This window comes from Laetiporus sulphureus (genome assembly GCF_001632365.1).
Source record: "Laetiporus sulphureus 93-53 unplaced genomic scaffold LAESUscaffold_18, whole genome shotgun sequence".
NCBI classification, from domain to species: domain Eukaryota; kingdom Fungi; phylum Basidiomycota; class Agaricomycetes; order Polyporales; family Laetiporaceae; genus Laetiporus; species Laetiporus sulphureus.
In genome coordinates, this window is record NW_024468527.1 from 168106 (window position 1) to 184899 (window position 16794).

General features: G+C 52.6%; 9 protein-coding genes across 9 annotated transcripts; 3 read left to right on the forward strand and 6 right to left on the reverse strand.

Annotated features, from left to right (window-relative positions):
- The first annotated feature begins 1421 nt into the window (after positions 1 to 1421).
- Positions 1422 to 3790, forward strand: LAESUDRAFT_725572 (uncharacterized protein). The gene is made up of 9 exons (XM_040908844.1): positions 1422 to 1629; positions 1690 to 1997; positions 2067 to 2242; positions 2300 to 2371; positions 2430 to 2802; positions 2877 to 3050; positions 3113 to 3142; positions 3200 to 3280; positions 3342 to 3790. The coding sequence occupies exons 1-9, from the start codon at positions 1481 to 1483 to the stop codon at positions 3512 to 3514; spliced, it is 1536 nt and encodes a 511-aa protein (XP_040764552.1). The 5' UTR covers positions 1422 to 1480; the 3' UTR covers positions 3515 to 3790.
- Positions 3791 to 4282: 492 nt separating this feature from the next.
- Positions 4283 to 5611, reverse strand: LAESUDRAFT_758991 (uncharacterized protein; the record flags this gene model as incomplete). Its single annotated transcript, XM_040912527.1, has 2 exons — positions 4283 to 5190; positions 5266 to 5611. The coding sequence occupies 2 exons, from the start codon at positions 5609 to 5611 to the stop codon at positions 4283 to 4285; spliced, it is 1254 nt and encodes a 417-aa protein (XP_040764553.1).
- Positions 5612 to 6217: 606 nt separating this feature from the next.
- Positions 6218 to 7745, reverse strand: LAESUDRAFT_725575 (Formate/glycerate dehydrogenase catalytic domain-like protein). Its single transcript, XM_040908845.1, has 4 exons — positions 7532 to 7745; positions 6998 to 7474; positions 6664 to 6933; positions 6218 to 6601 (listed from the first exon to the last, which is right to left on the reverse strand). Exons 1-4 carry the CDS (start codon positions 7687 to 7689, stop codon positions 6400 to 6402), a joined length of 1107 nt encoding a protein of 368 aa, XP_040764554.1. The 5' UTR covers positions 7690 to 7745; the 3' UTR covers positions 6218 to 6399.
- A 104-nt stretch (positions 7746 to 7849) lies between these two features.
- Positions 7850 to 9783, forward strand: LAESUDRAFT_725576 (peptidase M22 glycoprotease). Its single transcript, XM_040908846.1, has 8 exons — positions 7850 to 7903; positions 7957 to 8211; positions 8272 to 8373; positions 8427 to 8646; positions 8701 to 8966; positions 9024 to 9099; positions 9154 to 9252; positions 9310 to 9783. The coding sequence occupies exons 1-8, from the start codon at positions 7861 to 7863 to the stop codon at positions 9347 to 9349; spliced, it is 1101 nt and encodes a 366-aa protein (XP_040764555.1). The 5' UTR covers positions 7850 to 7860; the 3' UTR covers positions 9350 to 9783.
- LAESUDRAFT_652472 (glycosyltransferase family 8 protein) lies at positions 9601 to 10682 on the reverse strand (the record flags this gene model as incomplete). Its single annotated transcript, XM_040904365.1, has 4 exons — positions 9601 to 10093; positions 10144 to 10286; positions 10336 to 10360; positions 10417 to 10682. 4 exons carry the CDS (start codon positions 10680 to 10682, stop codon positions 9601 to 9603), a joined length of 927 nt encoding a protein of 308 aa, XP_040764556.1.
- Positions 10683 to 11179: 497 nt separating this feature from the next.
- LAESUDRAFT_699680 (uncharacterized protein) lies at positions 11180 to 11842 on the reverse strand (the record flags this gene model as incomplete). The annotated part of the gene is made up of 3 exons (XM_040906390.1): positions 11780 to 11842; positions 11682 to 11723; positions 11180 to 11617 (listed from the first exon to the last, which is right to left on the reverse strand). Exons 1-3 carry the CDS (start codon positions 11780 to 11782, stop codon positions 11180 to 11182), a joined length of 483 nt encoding a protein of 160 aa, XP_040764557.1. The 5' UTR covers positions 11783 to 11842.
- A 925-nt stretch (positions 11843 to 12767) lies between these two features.
- Positions 12768 to 14536, reverse strand: LAESUDRAFT_699684 (mitochondrial Lipoyl synthase). The gene is made up of 7 exons (XM_040906391.1): positions 14277 to 14536; positions 14018 to 14213; positions 13804 to 13960; positions 13696 to 13753; positions 13353 to 13624; positions 13108 to 13286; positions 12768 to 13048 (listed from the first exon to the last, which is right to left on the reverse strand). The coding sequence occupies exons 1-7, from the start codon at positions 14471 to 14473 to the stop codon at positions 12938 to 12940; spliced, it is 1170 nt and encodes a 389-aa protein (XP_040764558.1). The 5' UTR covers positions 14474 to 14536; the 3' UTR covers positions 12768 to 12937.
- A 158-nt stretch (positions 14537 to 14694) lies between these two features.
- Positions 14695 to 14939, forward strand: LAESUDRAFT_652605 (uncharacterized protein; the record flags this gene model as incomplete). The annotated part of the gene is made up of 2 exons (XM_040904371.1): positions 14695 to 14782; positions 14848 to 14939. The coding sequence occupies 2 exons, from the start codon at positions 14695 to 14697 to the stop codon at positions 14937 to 14939; spliced, it is 180 nt and encodes a 59-aa protein (XP_040764559.1).
- Positions 14940 to 15379: 440 nt separating this feature from the next.
- On the reverse strand, positions 15380 to 16437 carry LAESUDRAFT_736701 (peroxisomal biogenesis factor 11; the record flags this gene model as incomplete). Its single annotated transcript, XM_040910711.1, has 7 exons — positions 15380 to 15437; positions 15493 to 15603; positions 15657 to 15757; positions 15819 to 15935; positions 15988 to 16130; positions 16180 to 16300; positions 16351 to 16437. 7 exons carry the CDS (start codon positions 16435 to 16437, stop codon positions 15380 to 15382), a joined length of 738 nt encoding a protein of 245 aa, XP_040764560.1.
- Positions 16438 to 16794: the final 357 nt, after the last annotated feature.

The following is a 16794-nucleotide window of genomic DNA, read 5'->3' on the forward strand; positions in this document are numbered from 1 at the left end:
CGTCTTGGAGGAGAAGGGATGATGCGGTCTCCTAACTCACACAAGGTTCCGCCCTTGAACGTTGAACGGTGAGTTTAACAATGCTTGCGAACAACCTGCCGGCCTGGTTTCTGCTTCGAGCAATGGGTTCGACAAGATTGTCACCGATATCGAGTCTAGCACCTCCAGATGCAGATTGTATTGGTTAAAAAAGCGGGATTACGTGAACGGTCACTGTCAGTGGAACAGCAACTCAATTCTGGGGACCCAGGTGTCAAGTCGATTATCAGTTGCCACGCATTGATTACAGCACGGACACTGTATCTTTCCGCATGGACAACGTAAGAAAGTTCCATAGGGGGAATCTAAGCCTGAAAACAGAGGCGACGAGCCCGAATTGGCCCGGGCATACAACCTTCAGGGTCAACTGTTCAAATACAGTTTGACCCTCGGTACCCGCGGCAGATAGACGCATATCGGCAGAGAACCACACCCGTGTTCTTCTTGACAAGCGAGCCATTCATGTTTCTTGGCGCCCAAAAGCTTACTGCAATTCAATGGCAATTTGCTGGATCACTTACAGATGCTAATCGTAGGAAGTTTGATAGGAGCGAGATAGCCGGAAGAAAGGGGTGCGGCCATACGGACTGTTCGAGACTACCGGGGCACTGGATGACGACTGAACTCTACGTCGGGAAGAAATGTTTTGACACAGCAATAGAACACTCTGTTCGAGTCAGCCTCTGCGCGGTTGAACCGCTAGCGCCGGGATGAGATATGTGGCGCTGACGTGCATTACATGAAGCGGAGGTGAGTAGCCTGCAGATTTCCTTGATAGCCGATGAGAGTAAGTACTCTTTGCGCCCGTGCTCGGTGCCTGCCAACACGCGCACTGCTGGCGGTGGAGGAACGGGACGCGAGTGGCCCAGAATAGGACAGAAGTTTGTCGTGTCGGCGCGTTGGAGAGGAGTGTCTAACGCCGTGACGCAGATAGATCGCGCGAGATAGAAGGAGGAGGAAAGCAAGGAGAGCCGGACGCTGGGGAGGTGCAGGGTGCGGTGGCGGCGAGGGCTGAAAATGGAGGAGGAGGGGGAAGAATTTGCATCCGCGAAGGTGCCGTGAGGGCGTTGGGAGGCGGAGATCAGCCTGTGAGATCGTTTCGGCGCTTGTCACGTTCTCTCCTCAGCCACCAAAGGCCTGGTCGACAAAATCTCCAGATGGACCCATAACCTGGGTAAATATTGTTTCCATATTTTCCCCGCCCTCCTCTCTCCTCCTACCCTCACTTCCACGCTCCCACCGCTCTCTGATAGACTCCCATCGGCCTTCTTTCGGTGCACTTGCGTTTGTCAATTTTCGATATTTCTTTTCTTTCTCTTTTAGCACCCATCGATCCTCTTTGAGCTGATGTGTATCGGACCAAGCATACTGTCTCCACCGCACACGTGAGATACAACTCAAGCACTAGACCCCGCTTTCCATTTTTCCGTATAAAGCATGGATGAAGAACACACCAGCGCCTCCTCAGAGGGTCAGTGGTACTTTCCGTGGCAACTCCCTCCTTCTCTTCATGGCGTCATCCAGCTTTACAGATCGTCTCTCGTCCTTGCCTACCGTCCAGACATGGAACCCACAACAGGTCAACACTCCGTAAGCAGTTACTATATTCGCACGCTTTCTTAGGGGTAGCCGCTGAATTCCTGCGCGTAGTCCACAATATTTGGGCCGGAAAACCTTGCCAATAAAGCGCGCAGACGCAGAAATGCTGACCCGCGCAGACCTCCAATATGATCTCCTCTATTATATCTTCGCCGATCGTACCGTGGCCTTCATTGATGCGTTGGCACCCGGAAAACCCATGGTCAACTTCTGCGACCTCTATGTTAACGCACTGTACAACTCGAACAAATGCTCCAAGGTGCTGAAGGACAAGATGGTTGAGACCCCGGCATTCGCCATTGAATTCGCGAAAATCTCGCTCCTCACTAACGTTGGCAGAATAAATACCACCATGGCCTGTATGTCTCCACTGCATCGTCTCGTGCGGTTTGCGCGGCATGTTTACTCATTGAGCCCCTTCCGTCTAGTCTTTCCGGAGATGAAAACAGCCTTGCGGAGCTATCATCCCGTGCCTTCCCTGCAAAAGACAGATGGAAATCTGCAGGATGCCCCTCGCATCAAGAACTGCCTCAAGGCTGCACTCTTGCCTGAAGAATTCAGAGGGACGCCGCCCTCTACCCCCGCGGAAATATTAGATCGAGCGGTATGGCTTTGCAGGATGTTCCATTCTTTGCATTACCGATTGACGCTACGAATTTAGCGAGCGGGACATATTCCTCCGACCAGTGTCGTCAACCTCATCTTTGTTCTTTCAAACTCGAATAATGCTCAGGCAGGTTCCGCTGTCATTGGTCCCAACCGGAACTAACTGTCAAATAAATTTGATATAGCAAATTGCGCATAGCCATTTTGATGCGCCTGTCGAATTTCTGGATCTGTTCCTTCCCGTCAATTTGTCCTCGGCATCGCGCGCGAGAGCGTTCCTGTGGCTTATGTTCCACTATCTGCAAGGTCCGGATAATCCTAATCCGTTCGATGATGAGTACTCTCGCGTAAACCCGGGTAAGGTTCCCCGTCTGTGCAATCTGTCTCGGGAGGAGATGGACCAGGAGAATGTCGACCCCGTTGAGGAACTGGACTGGGGTAGGCGCATGAGCGCGCAAAGGAGCAAGTTCTTGAAAGAGCTCGTCGATGAGATGGAGAATGAGAAGAACCGCCAGAAGGACACTCCGATGCCCAGCGCTCCGTCGTCCAGTATTACAGGTCAGTTGAATCGCTGCGAATTCCGACTTCAGCCGATTGTTGCACGTTACTGACAAGCTGGCTCTATTAATCAGCGCAGGACCTCGCTGCTATTAGGCGTACTCGGATACAGCGGCAAAACGCTTCGACTCCGGGTGCAACTTCGGGCGGTAGTCGTGGGTCGTCAGTGTCGCGTGAATATCCCGTTCATCCTCATGCCGTCATCGAGCCGGCTTCCCGTCCACCTATCCGAGCGCGGCTTTACGAGGGTGCGCTAGCTCGTTAATTACTCCTCTAAGCCGCGTATGATTGACTTGAATGCTTCGCACAGGTGAGCCTCAAGAACGCAGCATGCTAGAACGTCAGTGAGAGCTATTTCCGGACTGATATACTCACTCTTCATCCCGATTACCTACAGACGCATGGCACATCGGTAATACCATCGATCCGCTCATGGATTCGGATGAAGAGGCAGACGAGCACGTGAGGCTTGACTACAGTGCGTTCCTGTCAGCTTCGGAGATTTGATTGTATGGCACTCACGGGCTGGCATTCGTAAGACCGCCGCTTGCGTGTCCTATCACGCCTCAGGGGCAAAGAGCCTACACCTGAACCGGAGCCCGACCCAAATGCATCGGTTGGCCATGGTCATTACTCGTTTCAACGTCAGACTGGAGGTGGGTCTGATGCAGCAACTACGGGACGGCTGCAGCAGGTACATACATGGCAGTGACTCGAACGCCTCATTGATGCTATTGTCTTGCCAAGCGGCTCGTCTCCCCGGACTTGCTGCGCCATCGTTAATATTGGTTCCAATCGCGAGATTGGCGACCAGTTCGTCCGGTGACGTTCTCTGGATTCAGCTTTCGTGATTGTTTCATCTTCTCATCCACTCCGACGTCATCCACCCGTTTTCTCGATCGTGATATGTATAATCGAGAACGTGCTTGCAATCTCATATATGTTGTTGTTATTCCAGCATGTTGTGCGAGATGTCAACAGCAGAACCACCTTCGATATTCGCGAAACGTGTGTGAGGCCTGTCTCACGCACATCGAGATTATGATTATCACGCCCATGAAGAACCTGATAATTTGTTGAACTTTTGGAAGACAGGGCACAGCCCTTCCATCTGTATTGGCACTGGGTCACTAGCTGGTCACGTAAAGAAAGAAATGCGAATGTGCCCGTGCTGAAAGTAACAGTATGCTCTATCTGTGCGAAGAACAGCACTGAGACAGGATGGATCTACCTCTCCTCTCCGAGCTTCCATGCCGAAGAAATAAATAAACTAGCGCCATGATACAATCACCCCCCTACACAGGATTCCAATCGTATGAAGATGCTACAAAACAAGAAGCAGGATCAAGGTCAGAATCAATCAAGTCACGGTCCAGTCGTCAGAGTCGGTAATCGTCCACAATTCAGTCCATGTAAATCAAAGCCACGAAACGACAGGACGGAGACCGCATGCCGGGAAAACGCCGGCCAAGATACGCGTTCAGAAAGCTCCGGGAAGCGCAAGGACTGGATGCGAGAATCCAGAACGTCCCATCTCCTGCAGCTCAGGTGGAGCACTGCGCCGACGGAGCTTCCGTTCGTGCTCCTCCTGGGGCGAGAATCCAACAATGTCAGACGTGGCGGCTGTGGGAGGGAGCGTGCGACGCCTGAGTCGAGTCAGCATCTTTCGCGCGGTATCCTCGCGTGAAGCTAGGCTTGCATTCAGCGCAAGGAGATTAGACTCGGTGATCTGAGTCGGGGATGTCGTAGCCGTGCGCGGGACCAGCGTAGTGGTAACTTCCAGGCCCGGAGGAGGGGACAGAGTGGGAGAGGCCGGAGGGAGGCAAGGTTTGGGTTCACGGATTGTTATCTTCGGAAACTCTGCTGTCCGAGCAGACCTTGTTGGGAACTGCAAGCGGCCCACGGCAGTCGGAGGCGGGCGTCTCGCCTGTGCGACAGGCACCGGATCGATTTGAATAAGCTGTGGCGCTTGCCCGGGAGGAGACTGTCTGCCTGATTGCAAGAAGGCTGGCAACCGTGCCGATGCACGAGACGGCGAGCGGCTTTTGCTTACGGGTCCCGCGACGTGAGAGCCGAGGCGTGCAGTTATCTGATCAAGCGAAGGCAAGGGCTTCCGCTTACTGAACACCGGCGCCGATTTCAGGGGAGTGTCATGAGCAGCATGACTGGCCAGACGGAACTCCACCTGCTCGACCCAAGGCTCGCGGACGGGTGCATTACGCTGATGCTGCGACAATGACTCGAACATGGCGATAGGGGAGTCCAGACCAGGAGAAGGCAAGGTGTAGTGAAAGATGGCCGGAGACTCGGGAGGTGTCTTCGGTGTCAGCGTAGCGGTGGGCGATGGCGGAGCCTGCACCTTTGACAGGAACAAGGCACGACGCTCGACTGGCAAAACATAACGGCGAATTGCAACAATGAATTAGGATATCGGTACTCCAGGCAAGATGGACATGGACTGACCCTGTTTGCTTTTATGAGCCTTGATTGCTATCTCTTTCCGGAGATCCATCGGTTTCTTCGCACCCAACCCCACGTTCCTCTCTCTAGAGGCTCTGAGAAGTGCTTCGAACCGCTCTCTTTCCAAGCCCCTTCCCCTTACAGAGTCTACCGGACGCAAGGGAGAAAGGTTCCTCGGAGAGAGCATTGGAGGTGGCGACAGCAGAGTCGCCCTCCAGCCGTCATCGTCCTCAACAAGCGGCTGATTCTTGGAGAAACTGGGCGAGAACGGCGAGAACGGCTCGGATTCGGGCTCTTGGGGGGATGCAAGGGAGATGGAGATCTCAGGAATAGGCGGGATTGCAAGCATTATGTGTACGATACTGTGGAAAGAGCGACTCGAACAGATGATAGATACAGACTGGACAGAACGAGTTGATACAGATGAAGGGAGTTGGGTAGGCGACCAGCACCAGTGCAAGTTAGCACAGCGTTCGCACCGGAGAAGACGGCCGGGCCCTGTGGGGGAATAAAGAGAAGGAGGAGGAAAGAGTTGAGAAGAAAACACACCAGCAGCACGGGAACCGCAGACAGGGAGGCACGCGCAACGATGGTACACACCTTTTACGCTTGTTCTCTGCACACCGCCTTGTCTCACTACTCCCATCACATCTCTGCCTCTGCCCTAGCAACCGGCAGCGGGGTTCCAGGTAATCATCGTTGGCATCAGCTTTTCCTTTGTCCTCGACAGAATATCCGCAGCCAGCGGCGGTGCTGCGAGCTCTCGTCGCCTCGCTCAGTGATTGCGTATGGCCTGGACATCGCCCCCGCTGGAATCAATGCACTGCCCATCAGGTGCAGGACGCCCGTGATGCATAGCCGCCAACACCTTCCACGTACGTTCGAGCTTCACGGACTATTCTCACCGAGCAGTTTCCTGTCAATTGTTGTCATGCAGAGAAAGGCAGCCCACACGACGTCGTCGCAACGCGATTCTGGCTTCTGGACCCTACAACGCTTCTTCGTCGCAGCTATCATGTGCCTCGGCTTAGCTGCGAGCTGTGGATGCGACCTTTCGAGCAAGAACGTCGTGCTCTGTACAATACAAGCTGCCTTTCCCGCCGTCCTCCAACGTTAGCACTATCTGCATCCCACCACTCAGAGACCCTCTGCCTCCACAGCCTCCGCAAGCTTCTGCCGGAACAATTTCTCTGCATTCAACCAGACTGGTGCCGTCTGCCTGTTGGGGAACTCAAGTAGGGATGGCAACAAATCCGAGCTGAACTGCTCTGACGCCTCGCGGGGGAGAAGTGTCGGCAGGTGATCGATAGAGATAACTGACAAAGGGGGGTTTCCAGGCCTGCAATTGAAAGAACGGGTGATTAGGTGAGTATCTATCATCTTATAACCAATAGGGCCTACCCGACGTCAACGGGCACGGTAGGATGCGAGAAAGTCGTGTTGATGTTGTAAATCGGAATGGGGTTGTGCGGATTGGTTGTATCGCAGCTGACGTCCACTACGACAGACAGACGGCGGTTCTTGCCTGCCGCATTTATTTGCTTCTTGTCAAGGAAGTGAGGGATGGGTGTATTTAGATAGATGCAGTTCACGAAGATGTCGACGTCGAGGATCTCCTGAAAGGGTCCTCCCTTTGCTGTCTCGGCCATATCCCACTTGAGAATATCGTCCCTAGAGACGGACAGCAATGGAGGGCACGATTAATTCGGCTCAGGCTCGGAAGAAGAATACGTACTCGTCAAGGCCAATCTTCTTGAACAGATCAACAGCTCCTCGCCCACATCTTCCCAGAGCACCAATCACGAGTGCCTTCACTCCCTTCCCGCTTCCTCCCAGAGCCTCCTTGACCGCAGTGATCATGGCCTCCTCGTTCGCATAAGGATGCAATTGACCAAGCGTGTCACCCTTCTTCTGTGCAGCGTACGCAAGAGCCCCAGCTGCAGCACCTGCGAACCCGGCATGGTATCCGAACGCGGCTACTCGACGACCGTTGGCATCCTGAAGGAACTCTAGATCATACAAGGTGCCTCCGCCCTTGTTGAAGCGCGCCAGAACCGATGACCACCCTGCTTGGCGCTTGTAACAGTGGGCAAACTGGATGTGTGTATGGATGAGAGGAGCATCGGAGACGGGGAGCTCCTTCAGCCCGATGATAGGGATGTTGGCAGCAGCTTTAGGCCACGAGTTATGCTCTACGAGCTTTGCGCCGACACTATCTGCACCGCGTCAACGGGCATCCTGCTTTTACACAGATCACAGATGTACTTACGCCTCGTATTCCGAGTCATCGAAGATCCGTTGCTCATCGCGCTCGACGTAGATGTCGAAGCCCGCATCAAGGAGCTTTTTGGCAGTAGTGGGAGTCAACGCCGCGCGGCGTTCAAACTCCTTCTTTTCGCAACGCAGCCAGAGAGGTTGTGCAGACATATCGCAAGCAGGTCAAGTCTGATCGTAACCTTTTCTTTTCAAGTCAAAAGTTTCGTTGACTCTGCATGACTCTGGCGTCTAATACCGTATATGTCTGTCACGTGGCATTCTGATCGATCACTTCCCATAAACGGCCGGTCTGCAAGTGCAAGGCCACACACTCGCATCGACATGCCAGGCAGAGTCCGTAAACGATCTCCCCTCAAAAATATCGGTATGCGGAAAAGCACGCAGGCTATAGCCATGCGGACCTCACTTGCTCTGCAGACAGGTCGTACATCGCCTTAGGCCTTGAAGGATCCGCGAACAAGTTTGGAGCAGGCATTATCCGACATGACCCTGACGGCTCGACGACGGTGATGTCCAATATTAGGCACACGTATGTCACACCTCCAGGAGAAGGGTTCCTTCCCAGAGATACTGCGCAACATCATCGCGAATGGGCCTCGACAGTAATCAACGATGCCTTGAAGAAAGCGGGTGTGTCCTTGCATGATATCGATTGTATCTGCTACACGAAGGGTATGTGATCCAGGTGGCTCCTGCACTTCTGTTACGTATGGAATAACGTGAGTCTCTCAGGCCCTGGTATGGGGGCGCCGCTCGTCTCCGTTGCCCTCGTTGCGCGGACCCTGTCTCTCCTCTACAACAAGCCTCTGGTAGGCGTCAATCACTGCGTTGGTCGTAAGCAGGTCGCAAGGTTACCATACGATGCCTGTCTTAATTTACCCCCTTAGATATCGAAATGGGGCGACAGATTACAGGGGCACAGAATCCAGTGGTATTATACGTATCCGGAGGCAACACGCAAGTGATCGCATATTCTCAGCAGTGCTATCGCATTTTCGGAGAGACGCTTGATATCGCCGTTGGAAATTGTCTTGACCGGTTCGCCAGAGTCATTAATTTGAGCAACGACCCGAGCCCCGGGTATAACATTGAACAGGAAGCAAAGAAGTAAGAGGTCTGCTGTCTCCAGATATGGCGCGATGAGAATAATGTGATACGCAGAGGAGAGCGCCTGCTTCCACTTCCGTACGCGACGAAGGGAATGGACGTCAGTCTCTCCGGCATCCTGACTTCCACAGAAGCGTATACTATGGATAAACGGTTCCGACCGAACGGCCCGCGGGATGAGGCGGACACGGACATCATCACACCGCAGGATTTGTGCTTCTCTCTTCAAGAGACAGTATATGCAATGCTCGTAGAAATTACGGAACGAGCCATGGCCCACATCGGGAGCAAGGAGGTCCTCATTGTCGGCGGTGTCGGTTGTCAGTGTCATGAGGATTACATTTGCGGCATCTTTACTGATCTTCTGCCTACAATAGGCAACGAGCGTTTACAGGAGATGATGGGCGTCATGGCAAAGGAGCGTGGAGGAAAGGTATTTGCCACCGACGAGAGGTGAGTGCGTTCGTTTTGCCATCGGCACCTCACGCTGATGTGCCCATATCACAGGTTCTGCATCGATAATGGCATCATGATTGCCCAAGCCGGACTGTTGAGTTATCGGATGGGCTTCCAGACTCCCTTAGCGAAGAGTACATGCACACAGAGGTAGTTTCTTGCTATGAACAAAGCCGTTATAGCGCCACTCACGTCCAAATGTCGCAGGTTCCGAACAGATGAAGTGCATGTAGCGTGGAGAGCATGATGCACGGTGTATTCACGCGACAGTGAAGACACAACCCCGCTTTCTCGATTCTTTCCTTCACCATTCACCATCAATTCTTCTGTCAATTCTTCTATCAATAGGCTGTCTACGTCAATACACATTGTTATATAATCAAGACCTGATAACTACGAGAAGATTGTATCTGTATGACTCTACATAGATCGCAAAAAACCGCTATTCGTTCGTGAGATATGCTGTCCACGGCAGCCTAAGAGATGATTGCATCTGAGTCAGCGCTGCGCGACATTCGAGGATACCAGCTTCCAGCCTGCGCTATCCGACGCCTGCATTTCTCCCTCCAACTTTTCATATCGATCCCACCACCACTGGTTCACTTCTTCGTGGTCGCCGCCAGCTCCGGGCGGCTGAGTCCACGGTTTATCGTTCAAAATGTAGTGCAGACATCGCACCTCCTCGTCGCGCCATAGCGGTTTGTGTACGATCCTCAGCGTCTTGAGCGCATTATAGCACCACGGCAGAGGCTTCCATTTTCCGCTAAAAAAGACCGCAAGGAGGTCCTGATCGGGAAAGGAGAAGGTGGGTACAAGAGGCGATGTGGAGAGGAAGTGTCTAATGGCGACAAAGAGGCTTTCTGATGGATTAAGCACGACCGTTCCGGAGTTTAGGAGGTTGTAAGGGCGCGGACTGGTTTCTGTGATGAGCGGCGGCGACGTGAGTGCCGTTGGATGTACCATCGGGGTATGCGCACAGTTGTCGGGGATCCTGGAGGGATTTATCGGGACAAGTAATTGGCGAGTGTGAAACACTCTCACCAGTCCGAAGGGTAATGCGGTAGCTTGCGCGGATTGCACGCGCATACGTGGACGGCGGCAATCCAGTCTTTGGGTAGCGCGATTTCCATTAACTCGTCCATGTTTCTCATGACAACCATATCGGAGTCGAGCATAACGACACGCTGAAATAGAAGCGTTAGTTGCGGAAGTAGGATTGCCTGGTCGGCGTACTTCGTATTCTGTAAGCTCGAATGCTCTGTTGAAACTGACGTCAGCACATGAATGGATCTGTCATAAAGTTTTTTTTCTCACCTCAGCTTTGTCCATGTATCCATGAAACGCTCATCGTGAGCATGGAGGTTATGGGTGCCCTCTTCGGGTAGAAGATGGTCTACGGTCCGCGTAGTAATCCCCCTCCTTCGCAAGACGTCCATAACGTCTTGGGGTAGATTTGTCGTTACCATGATTACCAGCGGGTACTTTGAACCCACGGAAACCAGACAGTAATGCAGCACTAGTGCGCCGGGGAGGTAGGATGCTTTGGTTAGCAATGTGACATACGCTGCTTTGCGAGACATGCGTGCAAAACCGGTCAGCGGTCAAGAAGAATATCTGGAGCAGTCAGGGAGTGGAGTGGTCAGCAGGAGTCCGAGGTATAAGTAGGCAGTGCATTACTCGGACGAAGACGACGGCGAGAGCGGAATGACAGTATTCTCCGACATCGTTTCAGGCCAACATACCCAAAAATGATTGATTGATAATCTGAGGCGTAAGGGGCGTGCCGGTCGTACAGGGTCGCTGCTTGACGGGACCGCCATCACCATTCCGGCGACTCGGAGATCATTGACTACGGACAAACGCCTGCAAGCCCCATTTTACAAGAACGGTGTGGGTGTTCACCAAACTCTACCAGACTGCGTCCCGCGAACGCGACTCGTATTATCCACCGCTGATTACGCTGCAGTGAACCGCAATATTTATGCCACGACCGCCGACATGCCAGATGCAATCCCGTTCGATAGACGCTCAGTAGTATGAGAGAGACTCAGAGATCGTCATTCACCTTTGGGTGATGTTATAGACATCGCGATTCACATGCTGCTCCGAGCTTCCTGCCAGAAGTCCTATCACGACTTCTTCTTGACAAGCACGGACAAACGCAGCACGCCATATGAGAATCGATACAGCGGAAATGCGATTGCGTCGTGGGCATAGCATTTGTACGATCATACAGATAGTAGGAATACCAGAACCGAAGAATGGGAAGAAGACGTGGAAAAGACGTAACGATGCCCTCAGCGCAGGCGACTTGAAAAAATTTCCAGGTAAGAGCAGAGCCAACAAGAAGCGCAGATGGCACGTACCGGGCCTCACGCTCACTCTCCAGGAGAGCCAAGATGTCCTTCTCCCGGACAGGACCCTTCACGTTTCGGATGATCGTCCGGCTGGGGTCGTCCATGAACTCGACACGAACTTGTGTAACACCACCACGGGAGCCAGTCCGACCAAGGACCTAAATGAGATACAAGAATGCTTCAGAGCTGGCCAAAATAAAAGTGGGCAACGGGATAGTCGACCTTGATGACAGTCGCGAGTTTGACGGGGGCTTTTGCGGAATCCTGCAGGCTGTCTGAGCTTCTAAACACCTTTTGGGTACATGACAATGGCTGCTTACCATTGTGTAAGGAGAGATGGGTGCTGAGGACGGAGCTGGCGGTGTGTTTTGAGGTCGGTGTACTGGACGAGAAAAATAAGGTTCAACCTTGAGTTGCGATCACCAAACCCGGCAGATGCCGGTGACCGAGCCATGGGCGCCGGGTGCCTATTCGCACTGGCCCCACAATGCAATTGCAACCCTAATGCAATTCACGTCTGAATAACGCGTTCAAAAATCTAAAAAATTCACGCAATGTACATGCAAGTATTACAGCCAAGGCTGTCTATTCAGATTTTTGACATTGCATGTTGCTAGCATATGGGACGAGTACTTACAGTGAAGAGCCTCATTTTGAAGCTTTCCCGAGGCTCGCTTGCTCGTACAGCTGAACGTGGTCTCATGAGGCTCTCAGGTAGATTTCGTATATATGTGAACTCTATGTTGACAGAAGCCGACATATATTGCGCGAGCCCTGTGTTCTCTGGGAGAAGTGTAAGGAGTGAGTGGCTGCCAGAACGAGAATCATACCCAAATAAGGAAGGTTTAGAAGGTCCATTCGAGCTGAGAATGGCGGAGCTGCGTCGGAGAACATCCATTTTCAGTGGTGCCGGATCGGACTGTCAAAATGAAGACGTTCTCACACGGTGGCTGATGATTCTTGATAATTGCATTGGTGTTGCGACCGGAAGTCATCCTCGGTTTCATCCACTTCACATCCTGTTCACTCACAAATATTTCTCAGTATTCTCAAGACCCCAGTATTTGTAAGAATAAAATCTCCGAGGGGGTCTGCTCACTGACAGCAGAATAGGACGCGCCACTCTGAAAAAATTGCATTAGTGGACCAGTGATAGTAGTAAAGATTACTGTACCCTTTCGACCATATGATAGGTTCATGGGGTGTGACGCGTGACGCTTTGAACTGGGCCGGACCTAGTTCAAAACCCCCTGTGACCGGGACAACAGACAACAGTTCAGTTCAGTTCAGGCGCTTAATTGTGTGGGAGAGATGGCGAAAAGAGCTCTGGAATGGTGTGACCTTTGAACTGACCCTTAGTTCAGACCGGCCGGTGACACGTGACATTTGAACTCAAAGGCCAGGGTGTGACCGTGACTGAACCTATGGTCGAAAGGGTACAGTATGTACAAACTCTACTGTAACATGGATAGAGTTCCTTAAGACACCGTGCGTGCTGCCTGTCCTACCTCAGAGGCGGCCACAAGCGTTCTTGCCCTCTTCTCGGAGGCCTTCCCCCGCAACACGTTCTCGATGAAGAACTCACCCGCCTACATGAGGAATACGTCACCAATCAGTAGTCTCACGCATGCATTATACGTTTGCTAACCTTGTAACTGCTGCGCACAAGCGGCCCGCTTGCGACATAAAGGAACCCCATATCTTCAGCAGCCTGCCTCCATCGGTCGAATTCTGCGGGCTCTACGTAACGGTCCACCTTCATGTGGCGCTTCGTGGGTCGCATGTACTGGCCGAACGTTACGACGTCAACGTCGACCTTACGAAGTTCTATGAAAATATGCACAATCATGGATGATCAGTACTAACAGGGTATATCGGCATTTGACTGCTTACCTCGGAGGGCGTCCATCACTTGATCTTCCGTCTCTCCCACTCCGAGCATGATACTAGACTTTGTGACACGCACACCTTCCTTCTTTGCATGTTCTAGTACGCTCAGACTCTGTCGGAATGCTGCTCGGCGATCCCGAACGAAGGGAGTCAATGCTTCGACTGTCTCTATATTATGTGCATAGACGTCTAATCCAGACTTTGCCACGACGGAGACCATAGGAAGAGAGCCACCGAAGTCGCCTGTGAGTGCTTCTACCAGGATCTGAGGCGCTCTGCCAGTAACGACAAATAGGATGCCATAAGATCAGCGGGTGGCTCAGTGCACGAGGCAGATTACACGCACTTCTGCTTGATCTTCGTGATCGTCTCCGCGAAGTGGTGAGCACCTCCGTCCACGAGGTCTAGTAAAGAAAATCAGAGGCTAATCCGTCCATAAGAAGCAGGAACGAACCATCCCGGTCCACACTCGTTAATACAATGTATCCCAGTCCCCAGCGACTGATGGCTTCTGCTGTGTGTTCCGGCTCGTGAGGGTCAAGGGGTGGTGGTACACGTGAAGTCTTCACTGAGCAGAATCGGCACCCTCGTGTACATGTGTCTCCCATCAGCTACACCGCCCCAGAGTGTCAGAGAACGAAAAGTTAGGAGATTCGAAGTACACTCACCATGATGGTAGCAGTTGCGGCACTCCGCCCCTCCTCTGCTGTAGCACCTTCCTTCCCACCCCAACAATCGCCGATATTGGGACACCGCGCCTCCTCACATACTGTGTGCAGCTTCAATCCTCTGAGGTCATTCTTGATCTTCGTGAACGAGGCCCCTTTCGGAATTGACGTCTTCAGGTGAGACGGCAGGCGAGGGCTGTCAAAGAGCACACGGCGCCGTCTGGGTAACCCTCACCAGGCCCGATGGATTTGGACTTACCCCTTCGTATTTCCGAGCACTATCCTGTCGGGCACAGCATCCGCAATGAAGTCGTCCAGCGTGGGTCCCTCTGCAAGATTTTGACTAAAGCTCGATTTGGACGAGGACGGTGTCGCCAGCGTGCGAATATGCGACACTGATCTAGATGCCCGAGTTCTGCGCAAAAGAGTGTTCACGGAACACGCAGAACGATGCATGGTGGCAATGTATTGGCAGCAATGGGCAGTTCAGCAGGGCTGCGCTTGGTAAGTCCGAGCAAGACTCAGCAAGCGCACCGAGCTGTGCTCAGCTCGTTCGCCCGACCGGAGCGCCCGTCCAACTAGACGCCACTCATTTCCAATGCCACGTGCTCCCTCCCGTCTCGATCAGTCTCCTAGTACTGCAGCATTCGTCCGACTTGTCGAACCGCCAAACGCCCATGGACGCAATATCGCGACGCGAGGAGGATATCCTGCTCAAGACGGCGAAGGATAAGGCAATGAAGGAATGCGACCCCATTGTGAAAGGTGCGTCTGGCTTGAACGGGTCGCGCGAACCATCACCAAAGTAATTGCTACGACTATCCTTGTAGAGTTTGCGGAATGTGCTGCAGGACGCACACTTTCTGTCGCTTGGAATTGCAAAGGCAAATACAGAGCTTTGCAGGATTGTATGGTCCAATAGTGAGTGGCGGAGTTGCTTGGATGATGCTTGTACCTGTGTTGCTCTGATCCTGATGCTCGTACATCAAGCACAGGTCCTGAGCCTATGGCAGCGATGCGGGAAGAATATCTTCGATTGCGGAGAGAGCAGCGGGATGGACAAGGCTCCACATCGTAGCTCGTTGCATTCGGAAATTTATTACAAGATCGCTTATTGTGTGCATTCAGTTGGCACTCGCATCGACAGCTCCGGACCCTAACTCCCCGTTATTCCGCATGGGACTCTGGGCCACAGGAATGCATCTGTCCGCGTCCTTCGCCGCCGTTGGTATGCTTGCTGTCGAAGTGTTGAAGAAAACGACGATATAGATATATTGTCCCATAGCATGATTTCTCAATGCCATGACAGACGAACGTCATCTCGTACCAAGCAAATGCATAATTATTAACTATCAGTCTCATCTACTTACGGTTCACAGCTATCCATTGCGACTGTAGCGCCAGCAAGGACGTAATGAGACTACAGTCGAAAGGGTCAGAGTGATAGCGTGGTCTTCGAGCTTGTGAATGCTTACCCGAAGATGCCAAGAACACCATCGTTGAGATTTACCAGACCGATGTTCGTCGCGGGGATCCAGACATCGAAGAGGTCGATGATGAACTGGTGGCGCGTTACCTCGCGCGCCCTTGTCATAGATGAGGTCAGTAAAACGACAGCCGTGACAGACTGGAGGCATACTTCTGGATAGCGTTCAGTTTCAGTTCACGGTCGGCATCACCGCCCTTGTCAGTAAGCTGTGCGCTTCGCAGTTTCCCGACTTCGTTCGCTAGTCTGCCAGCCTAACATTGAATTGAAAGGAGTTATTACTTCATGATAGTGCCTTCACGTGCTATCACCAACCTTGAGCAGACCGTGCGTGATGCTGAAGAGAACTGCTGCAAGCCAGAACCTGTTTGCGTTCTTGCTTACTTTCTGAGCAGTGGAGGGCTTGAAATTGAAAAACTTCACAGTATTCGCCTGTAACACAGATCAAAGCTAATTCGAGCACTTCACCAACGCGATGACTCACCCAAACGAGCATATCATACGAGAGGTAGCCGAAATACCCAAGCTGCCGGCAGATTGTGGTGATCTGTTCCGCTACCTCACCAGGGCTCTGAGCAGCGCGCAGTGCGGCTTGGAGGTGTTCCAATGGCTTTCCAATACGCATCACTTTGTAGATCCGATCAGCGCAGCCCGTATTAAGACCGAAGGTACATACACTTCCTGGCGAGGGTCAGATGGGACTTGAGTGCATTCCATCTCGCTGCCTCGATCTTGTAACCTCGGGAAAGCAGGTGCCATGCCAGGAAACGCGAGAAGTATTGCACGGCACGGTATATCTAGGCGTCGATAAATATCTTGGGTACCGCGGCATTGAGACTCAGAGTACCTTGTCACGTCCGAGGGTAGTTCCGAGCACCTTCAACGTCTGCGAGACGAATGGGTGAAGGATGAGTTGGGATGCAACGGTCGACATCGTTGTCCGCAGCGAGTGACGTGAGACAAGACGAGCAAAGTCAGGATAGAGTGTGGGGAAGCTGAGAAACCGAGCTGGGGATATTATGGAGCCACAGTGCACGTGAAAATCCCGCACTATGTCCTCGCGTGATCCATAGCCGGACGCGCCTACCCCGCATCGCTTCTACACGCGTTGCCGCCCAATGAGATAGCGGCCTCACGTCGGTGGCCCATTTCAGGACATTTTAGCGCGTCTTTTGTCCTGCAGCGAGCTCGAACATCATGGCATTGTGAAAGCGTCGAGCTGAGGCGAAAACACCCGCCAGGGTGAGCCAGTAATGTCAAAGGCCGAAGTGTGAAGTAGACAAGCTCACAG

What these genes read in the sequence shown, in the direction of transcription:
- LAESUDRAFT_725572 (XM_040908844.1), top strand. Translation starts at nt 1,481, where the DNA reads ATGAAGAACACACCAGCGCCTCCTCAGAGGGTCAGTGGTACTTTCCGT. An exon ending in CCACAACAGGTCAACACTCC is followed by an intron (nt 1,630 to 1,689) that starts GTAAGCAGTTAC and finishes TCCTGCGCGTAG; the next exon opens with TCCACAATATTTGGGCCGGA. An exon ending in GCACGTGAGGCTTGACTACA is followed by an intron (nt 3,281 to 3,341) that starts GTGCGTTCCTGT and finishes GGCATTCGTAAG; the next exon opens with ACCGCCGCTTGCGTGTCCTA.
- LAESUDRAFT_725575 (XM_040908845.1), bottom strand. Translation starts at nt 7,689, where the DNA reads ATGTCTGCACAACCTCTCTGGCTGCGTTGCGAAAAGAAGGAGTTTGAA. An exon ending in GATGACTCGGAATACGAGGC is followed by an intron (nt 7,475 to 7,531) that starts GTAAGTACATCT and finishes CGGTGCAGATAG; the next exon opens with TGTCGGCGCAAAGCTCGTAG. An exon ending in ACCGTGCCCGTTGACGTCGG is followed by an intron (nt 6,602 to 6,663) that starts GTAGGCCCTATT and finishes TTTCAATTGCAG; the next exon opens with GCCTGGAAACCCCCCTTTGT.
- LAESUDRAFT_725576 (XM_040908846.1), top strand. Translation starts at nt 7,861, where the DNA reads ATGCCAGGCAGAGTCCGTAAACGATCTCCCCTCAAAAATATCG. An exon ending in ATCTCCCCTCAAAAATATCG is followed by an intron (nt 7,904 to 7,956) that starts GTATGCGGAAAA and finishes CTTGCTCTGCAG; the next exon opens with ACAGGTCGTACATCGCCTTA. An exon ending in GTATTTGCCACCGACGAGAG is followed by an intron (nt 9,100 to 9,153) that starts GTGAGTGCGTTC and finishes CCCATATCACAG; the next exon opens with GTTCTGCATCGATAATGGCA.
- LAESUDRAFT_699684 (XM_040906391.1), bottom strand. Translation starts at nt 14,473, where the DNA reads ATGCATCGTTCTGCGTGTTCCGTGAACACTCTTTTGCGCAGAACTCGG. An exon ending in AACGAGTGTGGACCGGGATG is followed by an intron (nt 13,754 to 13,803) that starts GTTCGTTCCTGC and finishes TTTCTTTACTAG; the next exon opens with ACCTCGTGGACGGAGGTGCT. An exon ending in TTGTGCGCAGCAGTTACAAG is followed by an intron (nt 13,049 to 13,107) that starts GTTAGCAAACGT and finishes TTCCTCATGTAG; the next exon opens with GCGGGTGAGTTCTTCATCGA.